At 50.5% G+C, this 18,410-nt stretch overlaps 1 protein-coding gene across 2 annotated transcripts in view; it reads left to right on the top strand.

The window, feature by feature from the left end:
- Window positions 1–18,410, top strand: part of GCA (grancalcin) — a 295,328-nt gene that overhangs the window by 153,998 nt on the left and 122,920 nt on the right. For both annotated transcript variants that reach the window (XM_069616320.1, XM_069616319.1), the window contains one exon: window positions 146–215. In XM_069616320.1, coding sequence (XP_069472421.1) covers window positions 146–215 — 70 coding nt within the window. The remainder of the gene's footprint in view (window positions 1–145; window positions 216–18,410) is intronic.

Raw genomic sequence — 18,410 nt, 5'->3', positions numbered from 1 at the left:
CTGTAGACTTGAACACAAAAATGTTAAACCTGTTTGTGCACTAGAGTTTTAATGTTATGATCATCATCAGACGGGCACTGAGAAATTATTGCTGTAGCATTGTATAGTTGGCCACAAAAGTTGATGAGGATATTTTCTCTTTCAGGATGGGGAAGTGGATGCTGAAGAACTTCAGAGATGTTTAACACAGTCTGGTCTGCATGGAACCTACACACGTAAGACCCCAGTTACTTTTTATAATGGTCTCAGTACATGTCATGCCCAAAATAATCTTCTCATGCTAAACTAGTACGAACCACAGTAATAAGTGAGATGGAAGACTAAATGTTCCTTGGAGCTAGAAGCAACCATTCCCTATAAAACCGAAATGCCTCGCAGCATTTGCATCTATTGTGGGCATGCATAGTAAAGATAATTGTGTGCATAGGGGGGACTAAGGGGCTAGAGACTATTTTTGGACTGATGAGCAGGCTACTCGAGGGGGAAAATGGCTTAGCACTGAAAGATAAAAATTTGGTAGCGTTCAGGCGTCTTGTTTACACAGATTCTCTTTGAATCATAGTACAGTCCAGTGCTCTTTGTGAATTGGGACATTTTGGAGAACTCTTTGGTCTCAACTCTCAAATGTGTGTCTTTAACTCAACTATGTTAAGTTAAAATAGCTTTGATACTGTGCCCATCCCCACCATAGTGGGCTTACAGCACCAAAGCGTATCCGGATAGTAGAGCCTTTTCCCCAGCCAGTTGTGATCCAGGCAATGGTATATGGTGGAAAGGAAATATGGGTGGATTAGATCAGAAGCAAGACCAGGATAGAAATGAGAGAAACCAGAGGTATGGAGGTTTGCAGAGGGTGCATGCTTTTAGTAGTGATACATGCGTCAATAGGTTCAAACAAATGTTGATTGTAAATGGTAATATCGGCCTCTGATGCAGACCAAATCTTTGTGAGGGCCTTTTCTAGTACAGTGGTTTTTGGTGCTGGAATGTGCTGTAGTTGTGCTAAAGTATGTCCTTGAAGTGTGGATGCTTCTTCACCACAAAGATATTGATATCTCTATATTGACACACTAGTAACAATCGCTTCCTGTCATCTGTATACCTTAAATCGGAATAGGTAGGTATTGAAACAAAAAACCAGGGCACTCTGCGCTTTTTTTAACGTGCAAAATACATTATTTTCAGTACAAAAGTACCGTAGTTAGACATGGACTTACTGAGAGAATCATGGGTCCAGGAGTCAGCACTCCTAAAGTCACCATGCGTTCCGCCCTTACATCTGGGCTTTGCCAGGTGTAATTTCACTAACTTGTTCAGACTCCATTTTTATAGCCTTCCCTTAAGGCACAACCTGATTACCTGACTAGTTCAATTTGCGGTCACCTGAAATAAAGAAAGACACTTAAGAAAATTTGAATCTAAATTGATTATTAAATTTAATACTCAAAAGCCTTGAAGAGCTGGTGGTACATCTGATGGACAATTGAGATTACAAACTATCTAGTCTTGAGTCTATCACTTTGATTGAAAGGGTGGATTAGCCGACACTGAGCAATGTGTATTCACAGTAGCGAATCTAGCCGCTCGTGTTTTGAGTGGTACAAGTCAACATGTACTTTGTTTGGCCACTGGGGCCAGTTTTAGTAAGTAGAACAGCAAAATTGGAAGCCCAAACAATAAACACAGAAGCAGTACAGCACGAATGCTGGCAACCATGAGCATTTCTTTTCCTCTACAGGGTTCAGGAACATGACATCCGAATTTCCTATGCGTCCGCATGTTTATATGAATGGCTGCTGAAATGTAGCCATTTGAAATGATTTTACTTTTTCTTTTCTCAGGCCAATACTCCCATCTCTTTATGATATGGCATTTGTAACACGCATATACACAGGTGTTTCAAAAAACATGTTTTACACCTTAAGTCTTCCTGTTCCTATTACATTCATCTACTGTGGCAAATTCGCCCATACGTCTCCGAGACCAATAGCAATAGAGCTATGATTGCAACTGCCATCATTAATACCAAATTGGACCACTGCACTAGCTTACTTATTGGATGCTCTCAGGCAAATGTAAAACGGCCCAGACTGCTCCAATTTTGGATCACCTGTACACTTTTGTGGTCTCTGTCCTCAGACCCATGTTACCGAGGTCCGAAGGAGACTGCATTGGTACCGTCAAAGAATTGGGTTTAAAGGGACCATGCTAGTCTTCAAGTGCCTGACAGGTGAAACACCGAATTATCTTTCAGCCAGAGTTTCTAGAGTTCCTTCTAGGCAAACTCTTTGCTCCAACAAAGACCTTCTCCTACAGCAACCACAAGACTTCCTGAAAAAGACTGGAGGTTCAGGCTTTCATGCCTGGGCCCCGAGTATTTGGAATCGTCTACCTTCTCTTCTGATGAGCTGTGTCGAGTGCCAAATAAAAAAAATAAAATAATAATTAAAAAAAGAAAATCTGACACAGGTACAGGTTAAGCACCTATGCCTTCAGACTGACTTTTTTTTCCACTGTAAATGGCCATTTCTGTTTAGTTGTAACTGTCTTGTGAGCGCCTTGAGGCCCATGGGCGTATGGCGCAATATAAGAATTTAATTGATATGTCTAAATGTACAATGATTCTTTTGAACAGCCCGATCCCTGTATTTTGGGATTCACCCACTTTTAATTATCCATATACTTTTAAACTTTGAGTGGATAGAACTTTTTGATTGATATACACTGAGGAAAGCTTGTTGCAAAATGGCGCTAGTTTTAGTAATAGGCGTGCCATTTTAAAATTGCGTTCATGTGACCGAAAATTCAACTGGTCAGGTGATCGGGGTGTGCCTTAAGGGAAGTCTATAAAAATGGAGTCTGAGCAGGTTACAGGTAAATTATTTACAAAGCCCTGATGTAAGGGTGGAACACATGGTGATTTTAGGTGTGCTGACTCCTCGACCCATGATTCTTTCAGTAAGTCCATGTTTGGAACTATGGTACTTTTTTAAAAACTGAAAATGAATACAATTTGAATGTTTGTTAAAGCACAGATCGAGTGCCCTGATTTTGTGTTTCAATTCCCTACCTATTCTGATATAATGTATACAGATGATGGGAGGTGATGGTTACTAGTGTGTTGGTTTTTCAGTGGCTAGTTTCTGGAACCCACCCATTTGTAGAGGCTGAACACATGCATTTTCAGAAACTGGTGTTGTGATATGTATTTCTGAAGCTTGTGGACCTACTTAGATCACATGCCATGCATAGGCCGACATCTAGTGGTAGTTGGAGTAGTCCATGATTTGTTTTTCAAAATTTGAAAAGGGAAGTCGACTGGGCGTGCCAATAATATGATCCCCATCCCTAGTTTCTTTTAATATTTATAATGCGCACCAGACCCGGGGGTATCGGGGCGCATTAGGCATCAAGAGGGTTGTTCAGCTTGGGTTACAATGCTGTACAGTATCATACATTTATATACAGTCAGTAGTGATAAGGGCAGTCTGTACAGGATAGGCATGAGACTGGTTGGTTACACAATAAAAACACAAAAGACAATAGGTAGTCTATACAATGTGTACAAAAGGAGCAAAAATTCCAGTGTATATATTGGGAGGTTAGATGTCATTCCCCTTGATCCAGTGGATGACGTGGGTAGGGTAGGGTGAAGCCTACTGTACCCATGGTCCTTCACGCATCAAGATCCCTCAGATTGTTTTTTTCCTGCTATCGTGTTCCGTCACTAGTCACAAAGTCACTTTCTGGCTAATGCCTTTATTAAACAAAGTTTACATTTTTAGAATTCTTTCTATCCTTGTACCCGTCACGCCGGTTCACTAATAACTGCTTGCGTCTTTCGACGGACGACTCGATCATCGTTCAGACTATGGCCTACAAGGGCCTCACCCGGCCTTGGCCCTTCACAGTAGGGAGAGTGGGGGAGGCCATACACTTATTACCTTTAAGAGAATGCCTCTTCTCCAGCATGTGATCTGGCATGGATTCACATGCTCATGACTATTCCCCGTCGTCCGGCTGGGAATCGTCTGTAAAAGAAAAAACTGTTCCACTTTCACTTTGAAACCGTATTTCTCCTCTAAACTAGTTAGTCACTGTCCTCTGGGGCATACTACCACCATCCAATAACGGTCCTCTCCCTAAGCTCCACCCCTGGTGGCCATCTTCAGATTTGTACCGCTCGCTTCAGTGTGGAGTCTTTCAGTTGCCCTCCAAGCTAATTGTTTTTTTCAAATTTATGTCCAAAACAGTTTTTATTAAAAAAAGGTTTGCTTGATCATCTTTGACGAAGGAAAGAGACCGGCAGTGGGGATCTGCTACCGGCAGAGATCTTCATCTACAGTCGGATCGTCATCAAAGTTTCGAGAAGGCCCAGCCTTGGGCCTACTTCGCGCCTTTCAACCATGACTGAAAGTCGAAGCCTCTTCAAACTCTGCGCGAAGTGTGGATTAAGAAACATCTTTGTGTAAGATCCGCATCATAAATGCTTATATTGCCAGCATCCGAACCACGATGAAGAGCGATGCAAGGTGTGCCGTGTTTCTCAAAGAATACTAAGAAAGACTGCTACAGCAGACTGTCAGCGTGCCTCAAGTCGAGCAAGGCCACTGACTCAGCCGTGGGGCAGGGTCAAGCTTCATCTAGGACAGGCCGGACCCTGGAGCGAACTACCTCCGGGAGGAGGTAGAGATCCTTTGAGGATGCCCCACTCGTGAAGGTTCAAGAGAAGGCCAAGCTCTGCGCTGCTGGGCATGCTGCTGATGCATATCTGGAGTCGGGCAAAAGGCAATCTCCATCACCATCAGCCTCCACGGTGAGCCTACCAGTGAAAGGGGCCTCTTCAAAGAGGAAATCCCTAACCCTGTCCAATCTCTGTGTGTCCGTGGATAAGCCGACGTGGGACAAGTCCAGGCGGAACTCTTCGAAGCTGGCTAAAACCTTGCAGCATGCCAGGCCAACAACGTCAACAAAAGCAGCGACAAGCACATCGTTGACTAGGTCAACGATGTCCACCAAGTCAGCTCTGAAGGAAGTGGCAGCCACTGCACTGGTGCACTTACCCCCGAGGCGAGATACGGCTGTGGAGGTGGTGATGGTGGCAGACACTCCGGGGTCAGGGAAAGAACCAGCCACCGCACAGACCAGCATCCTCCTAAGAAGGAGAGGGAGATTGGCCCTCCAGTGGAATTTCCCCGGTACGTGGACCAGCGGGCTGCTCTGGTACTACTTCAGTACCGACGAGGACAATGGTCTGCAGGACGATTGCTGCACAAAACACAAAGGGCCCCCTGCTTGCAAGAGGAGGCCCTTTAGCCCAGACCCAACACCGCTGGCTCCTTTCACTCCTAGTCCTAGGTATGTGTTGCTGGACATTCCAAGGGCTCTGCACACACTGGTCTCTGAAATCCAGCAGAGGATGCCGCTACTGGGGCCGATGCCTTGTGAGGAACCTGATGGTGTCTCCCTAGCTAACCCCCTGGGATCTGTCATCCAGGTGGCCAGGACACAGTCATCGGGATCCAGTTCCTGGGGGGTGGACCAGTGAGGGAGGATCACCTGGAGGGGGGGGTGCGGAGGTGGGGTGCTCGCGGAGTGTGACTCTGACACGTGAGACGCGGTATCCCCCTTCCTTTAACACCTTTTCCCATTCTTTATTGCAGGACATTCCAAACCACTGCCCCCCCACCCCCTTCCCAAAACGAGCACTTTCACACAACACAAAGGACAACGTACTAACACCAGAGCAGTTTACCGGTTTACCTGACCTGTCCCAATACAAGGGTCAGGCAAAGTCGGGCAATTGATCTTGATGACCCGGGCAGTTGATCTTGATGGCAATTTCCCTTCCCCACAGGGATAAAAGGTGGAGCCAGAGAGCACAGTACGAGCAAGCAGAGTACCACAGACAGCATGTCGGGATGGTTACCAGGCGGCAGGAATCGAGAGGGTGGCAAGGAGAAAAGTGACTTTACCCTTTTAGCCCCAGTGCCGCAGAGCCTTCGTGGATAAGAGCCTAAGACCACGAACAATAGCACAAGTGTCCTGCTGCAGATGTCAGCAGTACACAGGGCAAACTTATGCCGATAAGCAGGAGCAAGGGAAGCTCCTGCGCCCGTGTTACCGGCCTGGATTCCCGAGAAGGAACAGCCAAGCGGTTCATCGCAGCCAGTGAGTCGAGGAATGAATCGATCAGAACCAGGCTTTGTTGAATGAGAAGCTCAAAGTGACAAGTTTGAACCAAGTTTAACAAACTTTGAAGGAAATGTGAAAAGGTGGAAGGAGAGACCAGTTGCAAAGGGAAACCGGCACCACGTGGGTGCTAATTCAAGAGACTCTGGTCGAGCTCCTTACAAGAGAAACAACAAGTACCAGAAGGCTGTATGAGGGCCAGCGAAATAGGTTAAAGTGGTCATACAGATGGTCGAGCAAAATTCCTGTGCAATCCAAAGACTTTGATCTATAATCACTTTGAAAGCAAGGGACGTGAATTCCACATTGAGAGAAAGCAAGGGAAGTGAATCCCGTATCACCTGAGAGTAAAGTGAATATGAAGTCGAGGGGTCAGCGCCCAGAAGAGTGGGACCCTGGGGTGAACCCATCACCCAGCGAATATTAGAAACTAACTTTCATTTGTTAAAGGAACTTTTGTTTTTGTTAACTGAACACGACAGGCCCTCTAGGGCAAGAGACTTTCAAGTGAGAAGAGAATTGGCGATCGGCAGTCCTGCCAGCTGCCATTGAAACTGTCGTCTCATGCTGAAGAGGCCTGAGACTGTACTGTGCTCCAAGCTCCCATCTTACCCTGTGGTCAAAACATGGGGAAGGGAGACCCAGGCTATCGCATCCTGACATATTATTTTGAGAACACTTCTTTCTTTTCTTGAGAAATATCCCACACTCCTTTTTATGGTACTAGTTGTGAGGTTGGCAATAGGTTTTTTAGTATGGGCCCTTATTTTGACACAAAGCCACAAGGACTGCCTTATTTTTCATTTGATGATCGACGCTTGCTCCCATTTTAGATTTAAGTTTAGGCATCTTTCCACCCTGCATACAGAACTTATTGTTCAATAAACACCCTTGAACTGTGATCACTTGCGTCTGTCTTGCTTTACTGTTACGTCCCGTCCCCTTTCCTCCATACTGCATGGGCGTCAGTGACGGGAGACGGAACCTTTTTCACCAGAAATATCTTCTTCCCATCTAAATCTAGAGGCGCGCGGATGTGTGGCCCTGGGAGCATGCGCTACCCTGACTCCACCCTCCGGCACCACACCCCAGTCCCCTTTTCCGCATCGACAGGAACGGGCCTATTCACCAGCGCTCCTGGGTTTGGCTTCGGCCATGTAATTCCACGCACGTATTCTTCCTCTATTTATTCTTTTTCTTTTTCCTCAGACTCCACAGCTCCTCCCCCGGCGCATATCGACTTCGACAGGGTTCAGCAGGTGCCCATCCTGCAACGGGCTCTTCCCAACTTCAGACCCCCACGCTCTCTGCCTACGTTGCCTTGGCCCAGACCACAGCTGGCAAGCCTGTTCGGCGTGCGGCTCGCTCTGAAACATAGATCCAGGACTGAGATAGGGCCTATATTTTCATCTGCACCTCGCAAGGGAGACTCCTTCCCAGGGACTCTCCTGCGCGGAAGGGACAGGTCAAGTCCTTTCACCAACGCATGCACCGAGGCTGCCACAGTTGCCGGCCTTCGGGCTGAGGGGGTCCGCGTATCCTCCCGGTGTCAAGGTTGAGGGCCTGCTAGGCTCTGTTACTGGGCTTGCGCCCGAGGGGCTCTGCCCTTATACTGGCATTATGGCTGAGGGGCTATGCCCTTCTACCGGCAGTACATCCTAGGGGGGGCACCTGAACGCAGATCTAACGACCCCCGGGGTCGAGGTTGGTACACCTACTGGGCATGCACCCGAGGAGTGGGGCTAGTCGTGGGCCTCACACATGAGACTTGGCAGAGGCCGGCCCCAGCGAGCCAAGCAACACGTCGCAGCCACGTGGTAGGCAGCTCAACAAAATGGCTGACATGCCGGATAAGGACACCCATTTGGCGCCTATGCAGGACTTCGGCGAAGGAGTATTGAGGTGGGACTGGCATCAACCAGGTACGTGGCCTACAGCCTACCCTTCTTATGCGCAAGGCTGTTTTCCCTTGCGTCTATGTACTGGGTCGGCAGCGGCCTCAGTTGCCTCTAGTAACCCCTTCAGTGCCCTCCCCCTCTTCGGCCAACAAGGACTGGAAATTTGAGAGGTTCCTCTGCCTCATGAATATGGGGCCATCATCAAGGATGCAGTAAGGGAAGTCCTTCCCGCTGTGCTAGCAGCACCACAGATGCCTCTGCCGAAGCCTCTGGCCCAGGTGCAGCCTCCGCCTCCTCCAGCTCCTCAGCCTACTCCGCAGGCGGTTCCATCCCAGCCTCTTCCTCAGCCTCCGGCGGTGGTCCCTGCGCCCCAGCCGCCGGCTCTGGATACACCCATCCCCCACAGGATCCCCCAGACCCCACGGATACTGATGAGGAGGATCCTGACACCCCATCGGCCAGGGCCTTCCACAAACGTCTCTCGGACCTGGCGGAATACCTGGGCCTCCCCCAGCCCCAGGTTGAACCGGCAATGGGCGTCCTCGCTGAAGTCCTCACGAGGTGCCCTTCTGCCAGAACTGGGATTCCACTGCAGACCTTTGTATCCCTCGCCAAGAAGGTTGGCTCAAACCCCACTGTCTTGTCAGTCAACCGCCACCTGGATGCCAAGTACAGGCAGATGGAGGGGGATACACGCTTGCTCTCCTCCACACACCTCGGTGATCGCTGCTGCATCACTGTACTCCAAGCCTCAGTCGTCCTCTACGGCGCTGTTAGGCAAGGAGGAGACATTGGACGCATACTGTAAGAAGCTGTACTCCAATGCTTCCTTGGACCTGCGACAGGCCAACGCAGACGCCATGCTGGCAGCCGATAACCAGAGGTTATGGCAGGAATTGGCTTCCTCCCAGAACTCCCCACCCACAGCCAATCACCTTTTAAGGCGGGGCTAGCCGAAGCCAAGCTTGTGGCTCAGGATATCATGGAGTCCACTCTGGCACACATTGATACCTCTGGACGTGCCATCTGTATTGGCATGGACATGAGAAGGATGCCCTGGCTTCGGGCAACCAAGTTCAACCCGGATGTCCAGGAACGTATTTTACACCTGCCCTTCGAGGGCAGTGGCCTCTTTCACTCCAGCACAGACGAGGAGCTGGACAAGAAGAATAGCTCTCAGACGGCTAAGTCTTTATCCATTCTGAGAAAGACCACGCCCAAAGCGTACTCCCAGTCTCAGCAACTCTCAGATAAGGGTCGATAATCTGGAGGCTTCCAGGAACGGAGGTCTAGGCAGCCGGAACGCTCGCCAACCCCTAGTCGGCGCAAAAGTGAGGTGGAAGGCAAGGGCTTTTTCCAGTCCCCCCTCCTCCGCCTCTGTCTCCGAGGGTAAGAAGTCTCAACAGACCCATAGGGGTCCACGAGTTGTCAGCGGGAGGTAGGCTTGCTCTTAAAGCACACTTCTGGTGACAACACTTTGCAGAACCCTGGATCCTGTCAGTAGTCTCCTCGGGGTACCATTTATCTATCTCTGCCTCTCCAGCAAGTTGGGACAGCAACTCTTGGCAGAGATTCGGTTGCTCGTCCTGAGCCAGGCCGTGGAGGAAGTCCCAGCCTCTCAGCGAGGATTGGGCTTTTACTCCAGGATCTTCGCCATTCAGAAAAAGAACCAGGCTGGCCTGAGAGTTGTAATGGACCTTTCCACCCTCAACCTCTCCAGAGATTCAAGATGGTGACGCCAGCCTTTATTGCAGAGACATTAGGCAGGGGAGACTGGATGTGCTCCCTGGACCTGAAGGATGCCTATCTGCATTTCCCAATTTGGCAACCCCATCGTTCTTTCCTCCAGTTCAGGATCATGGGCTGCCATTTTCAGTACAAGGTCCTCCCTTTTGGCCTCAACTCGGCTCCCACTGTCTTTACCAGACTCATGAATGCGGTGGCAGCCCTCCTCAGGGCCTCCATATATACCCCTAACTAGATGACTGGCTCGTCATGGCTACATCTCAAGAAGCGGTTCACCACTCCTCCCATGCACTGATGAGCACGCTACACGACCTGGGCTTTCTGCTCAACTTCAAGAAATCACAGCTGGAGCCCACACAGTCTTTGACCTTCCTGGGCCTAATCTGGGGCACACGCTCTGAGGGTCTTCCCCCCTCAGAGGACAAGATAGCGGCCATCATTTGGGCCGCTTTCTCAGTCGTAGCGCTACTGCGGCTTGGTGGTTACAGCATCTACTAGGTCTGTTTGCAGCGGTTCTGTTGGCCATCCCCCACACGACACTCATGATGAGGAGGACTCGGCTGCACTTCGTAGCGTCGTGGAACCAGGAGAGGGGCTCTCAGGCCGAAATGATCAAGATCCCTAGTTCTCTCCACCGGGACCTCACATGGTGGTCCAAGGACTGCAACCTGCGGATCGGCAAGCCCTTCCGGTCCCCCTGTCACACAGGTGTCTACCACCACGGACTCCTCCCTAGAGGGCTGGGGTGCCACCTTGGAGGACCTCTCGGCTCACGGCATGTGGACACATCAAGAACAAGAATACCACATCAGTTAGCTGGAACTGAACGCCATCTGGTTAGCGCTCGGAGCCTTCCTCCCACGTTTCAAGGGAAGGGTTGTCGTCATCCAGACGGACAACTCAACCAGTATGTACTACATCAACAAGCAAGGTGGGACCCCGTCCCTGTGCAGACTGGCGATCAACATGTGGGAATGGGCCTTGGAGAATGACCTCTACCTCACGGCAGTGCACCTTCCAGGGGAATCCAACCTGGAAGCGGACAGGCTCAGCAGGCTGGGAGCGGACAAGTGGCAGCTGAATGACCTCGTTGCACAGGAGATCTTTGTCTGTTCGGGCCTCCCAGAGGTGGATCTCTTTGCCACCAGGCACAAGAAGTGCTCCCAGTTCACCTCCTGGCAGGGGCAGCGCCTAGGCTCCCTAGGCGATGCGTTGTGGATCCAGTGGAACGGCAGGTCAGCATACGCCTTCCCGCCCACTCCATTGATTCAGAGTACTTCGCAAGTTCAAGGAGTCGCACCAACTCCACCTCATTCTGATGGCTCTGTAGAGGCAAGCCAGGCCATGGTTCTCAGAGCTGCTCAGCCTCTCGGCGGTCCCTCCAGTCCACCTCCTGATGGGCCCAGAACATCTTCTGAAAAAGTGGGGGGGGGATGAGGGGGGAGGGGTAAAGGTCGTCCACACTGCCCCCCTGAAGCTGGTCCTCACAGCGTGGTTTCTGAGCAAGTGATGCTCGGCCACCTCCACCTATCTCAAGCCAACCTGGAAATCATAAAAGGGGCTAGGAGCAAGGCTACCAGAGCCCAGTATAAGAGTCCATGGACCAGGTTCTGCCACTGGGCGCACTCCAAGGATATTGACCTGCTGGCTTTTTCACTGGACGACATGCTGTCATTCTCAGTGCACCTCGCCAACTCTGGCGTGCAGGTGGACACCTGCTGCACATACCTCTCAGCCATTGGGGCCTACAGGAATTCGGAGGAAGGGGTCTTCTCCTCCTCCAACCCGATAGTCAAGAGACTTTTGGCCGGGCTCACTAGACTCTACCCACCCATCAGGAAGCTACACCCCGTGTGGGATTTAAACCTAGTCTTGGGCGCCCTCGCGCATAAGCCATTTGAGGCTATGGCATCGGCAGACATCAGGCTGGTCACCATCAAGATGGCCCTGCTAGTCGGCCTCACATCGGCGCGCAGGATCAGCAAGATCCACGCCCTAGTCTCCTCAGAGCTGTACATCACCTTTCACAAGGATAAGGTGGTCGTTGCGGACCTATCCAGCATCTCTACCTAAAGTGCCATCAGCCTTTTACTTGAACAAGGAGATCGTCCTTCGAGCCAAAGAGTTCTGCACTGCCTGGATGTCAGGCGTGCCCTGAAATTCTACCTGGACAGGACCAAGGGCTTCCGCAAGTCAGATGCCCTATTCATCACCTTCAGAGGCGCCAGGCTGGGCTATCAGGCCTCCAAATCCTCCATCTCCCGCGGGATGGTCTCACCCATCAAGGAAGCGTACAAGGGCCAGCATAGACCCCTTCCGAACATGCATGCCCACGCGGTCAGGGCCAAGGCAACGGCCATCGCCTTTCAGCGCCCCTGTCAGGTCATCAGCAGGGCGGCCATATGGACCACTCCCTCGGCTTTCTGCAAGCATACTGTTTGGATGCCAGTTCCAGATCAGATGCGGCTTTCGGACAGGCGGTTCTCCGGAACCTCTTTGCTTAAGAAGGGTCTCCTCCCCACCCTGGGGCTACATTGCTACATTCAGTTGTAATCGCCCATGCACTATGGAGGAAAGGGGACGGGACGGAAGAGTAATTATAACTTAGTCACCGTAGTGACTAACACTCTTAGTCCATAGTCCCCTTTCCTCCATACGTCCCACCATTTCCCCCCCCCACCCCCCACCAATAATCTGGTGTCATTAGGCAATGGCAAACCTGTTGTCGATGCGTCTTTGGGGACTGAGGTGTGGCGCCAGAGGGCGGAGTCAGGGCAGCGCATGCTCCCGGGCTGCGCCTCTAGATTTAGAGGGGAAGATTTTTCTGGTGAAAAGGTTTCATCTCCTGTCCCTCGTGATGGACGCCCTTGCAGTATGGAGGAAAGGAGACTATGGACTACGAGTACGTTAGTCACTATGGTGAGTAACTTGTAATGTTGTCGGCATGAGTTCCTCACAGCTTTCACGGGACTCGCAAAATCCTCTGAGGCTAAGCTCGTCCCTGTTGGAGAGAAAAGCCAAAGGGGGCGTGGGTCCTCGGGATCCTCCACATCATTGTGAAGACACCACCCGGAGCCCTGGACACGGACATGGATATCATAGCTACGTGTACAGATGAGGTTGACTTCATTGCGGCTGACTGTGAAACACTGCATGCAGGTGAGCCCCTTCAGGCCTCCCAACAAACTGGGATCCTTTCCTTCCGTCGTGTCAAGGGTCTCTGAACTGTTTGAGTTGGTCCCATAGGAGACCAAGAAAGAAGGCTTTATGTACCAATGCCGCGAGTCGAGAAGAAAGACCATTGTCTGTTCCCTTCTGGTCGACATTTAGGAGGAAGGCCTAGCTCAAATGAGAAACAAGAGTACAACCCCAACCAAGCGGCTCAGGTTGTAGAAAAAGTACAGGGTTCCATATTCAGCTCCCAGGTTCATAAGGTCTCAGCCCTTGCCTGATTCAGTGGTCTCAGCTGCAGCCAGGAAGCACTCCGCGAACCAGTCATCGGCAACCATGGTATTTCCGGACCAGATAAGGAAGAAGCTGGATGCAATGGGCAAGAGGATAATTTATACAACCTCCTCTACCATCGAGACAGCTAAAGCCCTAGTCATTTTGTTCAAGTTGGGTCAGAGACTGGACTTCTTGCCTGAAGACAAGAAGGTTGAGCGCTAGAGCTCTTGTTAAGAAGGGAATGTGGCTTTGCATCACACCATCACGGTGGCAGTGGACATCGCGGACACAGGTTTCCATGAGATGTGCAACTGGGTGTCCCTATGTCATGAAGATTGGTTGAAGGCAACAAACTTCCGCCAGGACCTTCAAACTAAGGTGCTAGGTATGCCGTTGGACGGGGAGAACAGGTGAGTCTTTACAGACGATAAAGACTGACAGTGACGGCACGCTCCCTGGGGACATTGCAGCAGCGACGGCTGTCATCCTTTCACTCTTCCAGGGGAAATTGAGAAGAACCTCCAAGGGCTATAATAACCCGTACCAGCAGCTTACCTCCTCTCGGGGAGCATATAGGGGTGTCTCTCAAGGAAGCGATGATGACAGCGGCGGCGCCGCCCACCGTGCAGAGTTGCGGCCCCCAAGCAAGCCTGGACCGGCTGCGGTCTCTGGCCCCACTTTTGCACCCCATTGAGAGGCTGGATGTCGAAGTTCATCAGCACGTGGGAAAAGATCACCACGGACAGATGGGTGCTGGATGCTGTTGGACAGGAGCACACCTTGGAGTTCCAACGTAGGTGTCCTTGTTTTCCGCTGATTCAGCGACAAGAACACATGCCTGTAAGAAGTGCAGGCCATGTTACCGAATCGGGTGATAGAACCCATCCCCCAGTGTCTCCGGGCTCTGGGGTATACTCCAGATACTTTCTGGTTCGAAAGAAAACAGCAGGGTGGCATCCGATTTCTAGATCTTTGCCTCAAAAAGTACGAAGTCCCAAAAGTTCTAGCTGGTCATGTTGCAACACATGCTCGGCCAGCTGGAGCAAGGATATTTTCTTACTTTGTTGGATCTGGATGACGCCTACTTCCGCATCTTCGTTCACAAGAAACGCTGCAAGTTACTACATTTCATAGTTTTAAGGTTAGCATTACCAGTTCAAGGCCCGGCCTGGTGGTGGCGCATCTTTCTCTACAAGGCATCCATGTACACCCCTACCTGGGCAACTGGCTGGTGCGTTCCTGCTCACATGCTCCGACCGGTGATTACACATCGAAGGCGTACGTCTGGAGTTTAGGTTCTCCATAAACTATCCAAAGTCTTGCTTGACGCCATCTCACGACGTGCTGTTTCTAGGTGCCCGACTCAACACCGTGACTTGTTTTGCATTGCCCTCGGAGGAGAGGGTGAGAGCCTTACAAGGCAAAGTACAGCGCTTGTCTGTTCAGACGGCGACGGTTCGTCCCATCAAGTTGCTGCTGTGCATGATGTCCTCCTGCATATTCCTTGTTCGCCGGTGCAGACTTCGCACAAGAGCTCTCCAGGAGTTCCTGGATGCAAGGTGGGTGCAGGTTCCTGGGAACTTTGCCGACAAGATCTTGCTCAACGAGGAGTTTGTCGGGCGATGGTGGTGGGGCGTACAGCCACATCTCGTCAGGGAGCTCTGTTGCAGGTTTCACCATGGACGCCCTTCTAGATGTATGAGGAGTGTTAGGGAGAATTCTCAGAAATGTGCTAATTCCTCTCTAACTTAGACACCCCCCCCCCATCTCTTTTTGCTGGACTTTATTTTTATCTCTAACCTGGTGAGAGTGAGACCTTTTTCCCACTCTCGTAATTTCCTGTGATTTAGACTTTGGAGTCTGACCAACTCCATAGGCATCACTTCAGTGCAGTGGCACAGGGAAGTCTTAGATTTCACAAAGGTTTAAATACCTTCCCTTGGTAAAACTGTTTCCAAGAGCAGTGAAGTGAAATTGACTTTACTTACATTTTGTAACTTTCTAAACCCAGCACACACTATCTTACAATAGGGTGATGGAGGGGTTACTTAGTATCCCCATTGTCTAGTTTCTCATGTATCAATTTAATGTTATCCAATGGTTGGTGGCAGTGGTTTTCATTTTACTACCATTGTGTGTTTTTACTGCGGGCTGCAATTGCAGCTGCAGTAAGACACCCAATGGGTGCCCATTTTGTCAAAATGGCCCGGTATTCCTTTTCTCAATTTCTTGTCGGAAGGGTCCTTCTTGAGATTTACTCTGCGCGCCAACCCAGGTTTGGTCCCTTTGTTTTGTCTTTTGCGGGATTCACGAGTGAAGCCCACCTCTGGCTCCAGTATGTCTGGCAGAGGCAGGAAGTGAGGGAGGTGCACAACTCCCTGTGCTTAATCCCCTTGGTTACAGGAATGCACCCAAAGGTGATTGGCCAGGTGGCTGTCCTTGGAGGTGTGATTGACAGCTAGGCTGGAATGAATGGGAGAAACCTGCATAAAAGGTGAGGCTTTTTGGCATCGAAGGCAGTCGAACACTGGACGAAGGAATCCGAAGTACTTGGAAGAGACGCCTGCTGCAACTCCTGGACCGTTGGTTTGCCCGGTGAAGCCCTGCTGCTGTGCTGCAGCTCCGGATTCATTTAGACTAGAGAAGCCCTGCAAGGACAACTTCTCCCCTTGGGTCGGTGGGCCCAATTAACCCCAAAGTGAACTTGTTTGGACATCGTCTCGCAGCTGGCTGTACTTCGCTGCTGGAACCGAAGTGCCAGGGAGAGGAACATCGCATCGAGTGGATCTCTTAAGTCTGACCAGAGTGCCAGGAAGATCCTCCAGACTTCCCTGAAGCAGTGCTGACCGGGCCTGAGCCACCTCAACTGCGTGCTGGGCCCCAGATGCTCGTAAAGTCTGAGTGGTATCCGAGAACCATGGTGTTGCTATTTGCTGTCAGACGCAAGGAGCTGAAACCCTGAAGTGCTGCTGAATTGAAGTTTGCCCATTGCTGCCGCTGACCTACCCATTGCAGTGCAGGAGTCCCCAGAAGTCCTCCCTCTTGTCCCCACGACTGAGGCCCAGGAACACAAGGTTCTGCAGAGCTGCACAGGAACAGAAGTGAGCTGGAACCATTTCTTCTAACCAAAGGTACTGTAAAGTTAAGAGGACTTGCCTCTTGGGGTGTAGCCTTGCTTGTTCCCAGTTGAGACTTGTCTTGGTTAACCTTGCCGCGTTGCTTATAGCTTTGCCCCTCACAAGCCTCCCAGCTTGTGGCCCTTCAAGTGATTTTACCATCTTCAGCTCCCCTAGACTTGGCTGAACGAGCATTGGCTGTTCTGGCTCCCTCACTCTTCTTACCTCTGCCTTTGTATTTTTACCTTTCCCTCAGTAAAGGGTTAATTTACTTAGCGTTGTAGGGTTGAAAAATAAATTACCAGTTTTATCAAGTATTTGTTAACCTTTGTTTTATTCACCTATCTAACCTTTGCACATAACTCACTATTGCTCTAAATGTACCAGTGATGAATCGATGTCCAGTCTCCTAGCTATTTAAGTCACCTTGGGTGTAGGAAGTGTCCGTGTGCCATCGCCAATTGGTATCAACTGATTTAGAGAAACGGAGTGTGTTTTGAAGTGTTGCATGTTTTGCTCCCTTCTGAAGAACGCTTATATAACTGGCTGTAAAAATAATCAAGTAACCTTGAGTGTAAGTCTGTTTTAATGCTTGTCATTATGAATCTCTGTGTAAACGCTACTGCTCACATTGACTCCTCTTGAGATTAGCCTGGCTGCTCAGCCACACTACCAACCTGTGTAGTACAGACTTATACCAAAGGTTGGGGTCCTACTGCCAGGAGGTCAAGCTTGCTGCTTTCTCCCAAAGGGGACAGCACACAATCTTGCCTAACGTAGTGGAATGAATTTAGGTAATGTTGCCGAGTATTCACACGCTTGGATGTTGATTTCAAATGGCACTAGTCCTAGTTTTGCATTATGTACTGTCTAATTCCCTTAACTTCCGCATCACCAATGCCACCTCAAGCTGTAAAGAATTATCCACCATTTTATAAAAGAATTCGAAACCCCAATCTAACCCCCAACCCCAGTACAGTCACAGTGAACAAAGTATGGTGCACTACCATCCAGGATGCACTAGCTTCCAAAATAACCACCCTGCAAAACCATATCCAGCTACAAAAAAAAATACTAGCCACCCCCTCAAATTCCACGGTCCTGCCCACGGCAGACACTTTTACGGATACACCTGAATTCCACTTCACCTCAGTAACCACTGATCAAATACTAAAAACCATAGCGTCACTAAAACCTCCTAATTGTAAAGGAGATACTTTGACTGCCAAATTAGTCAAGGAATGCGCTCCCATCCTAGCAACAACCATTGCCAACTTTGTCAATGCCTCCTTCAATACCAACACTATCCCGGCCAATATCAGAGGCATGAGTTACCCCACTCCTCAAAAAACCTACCCTAGGGGGCGCTGTTTCGCTTGATCGAGAATGGGCGCATAAGTGAGAAGCTCTGTGCTGGGAACATCCTTACTACCGATTTACCCCTAGTGGCGCTGTGAATCCTATCCAAATTGGGTTGCCAGAATCACGGGAAGTCCCTGCGACCACCTCGACTTCTGGCTCCAGGCGTGCCGTACCCGTGGAGTTATTGTTGGCTGAAGTTCCCCGCTGGAACTCTGAGTATAGTCAAGTTGCAGCTCCACACGGCACACTTTGGTTGGCAGCTGAGGGCGGGGCTCTGCAGGCCTGCTGGGGGAGGGGCGTTGCTGGCCCCGATGCACACCACGCTCGCGCCTCCTAACCATACCGACTGGACGCCCCGGACAGGGTGGGGGACTCGCCATCTGGGACGACGTTCGGGTGGCTGGCGCCATCGCACCTGACTCACCATCGGCCTGTTGGGAATCGACCGGCGTGGACATCTGGCGCTCACTGTTTGGTGCAGCGGTTGTGGGTCACCGTTGGAGCGCTGGATAGTGTTCGGCGACGAACTGTGCCTGGGGGCTGAGCCGAGTAGTGTAGCCCCTGCGGCTCTTGCCCTGCCGCCACCATCTGGTTACAGTCGACGGACAGAAATAAGGTAGGAACCAACCCGGCCACGTAGTCCTGCCGT

Source organism: Ambystoma mexicanum, chromosome 9 (assembly GCF_040938575.1).
Source record: "Ambystoma mexicanum isolate Mex_15411 chromosome 9, UKY_AmexF1_1, whole genome shotgun sequence".
Lineage (NCBI taxonomy): Eukaryota > Metazoa > Chordata > Amphibia > Caudata > Ambystomatidae > Ambystoma > Ambystoma mexicanum.
Note: the sequence above shows the minus strand (reverse complement) of the source record. Positions and strands in the feature narration are given on the sequence as shown.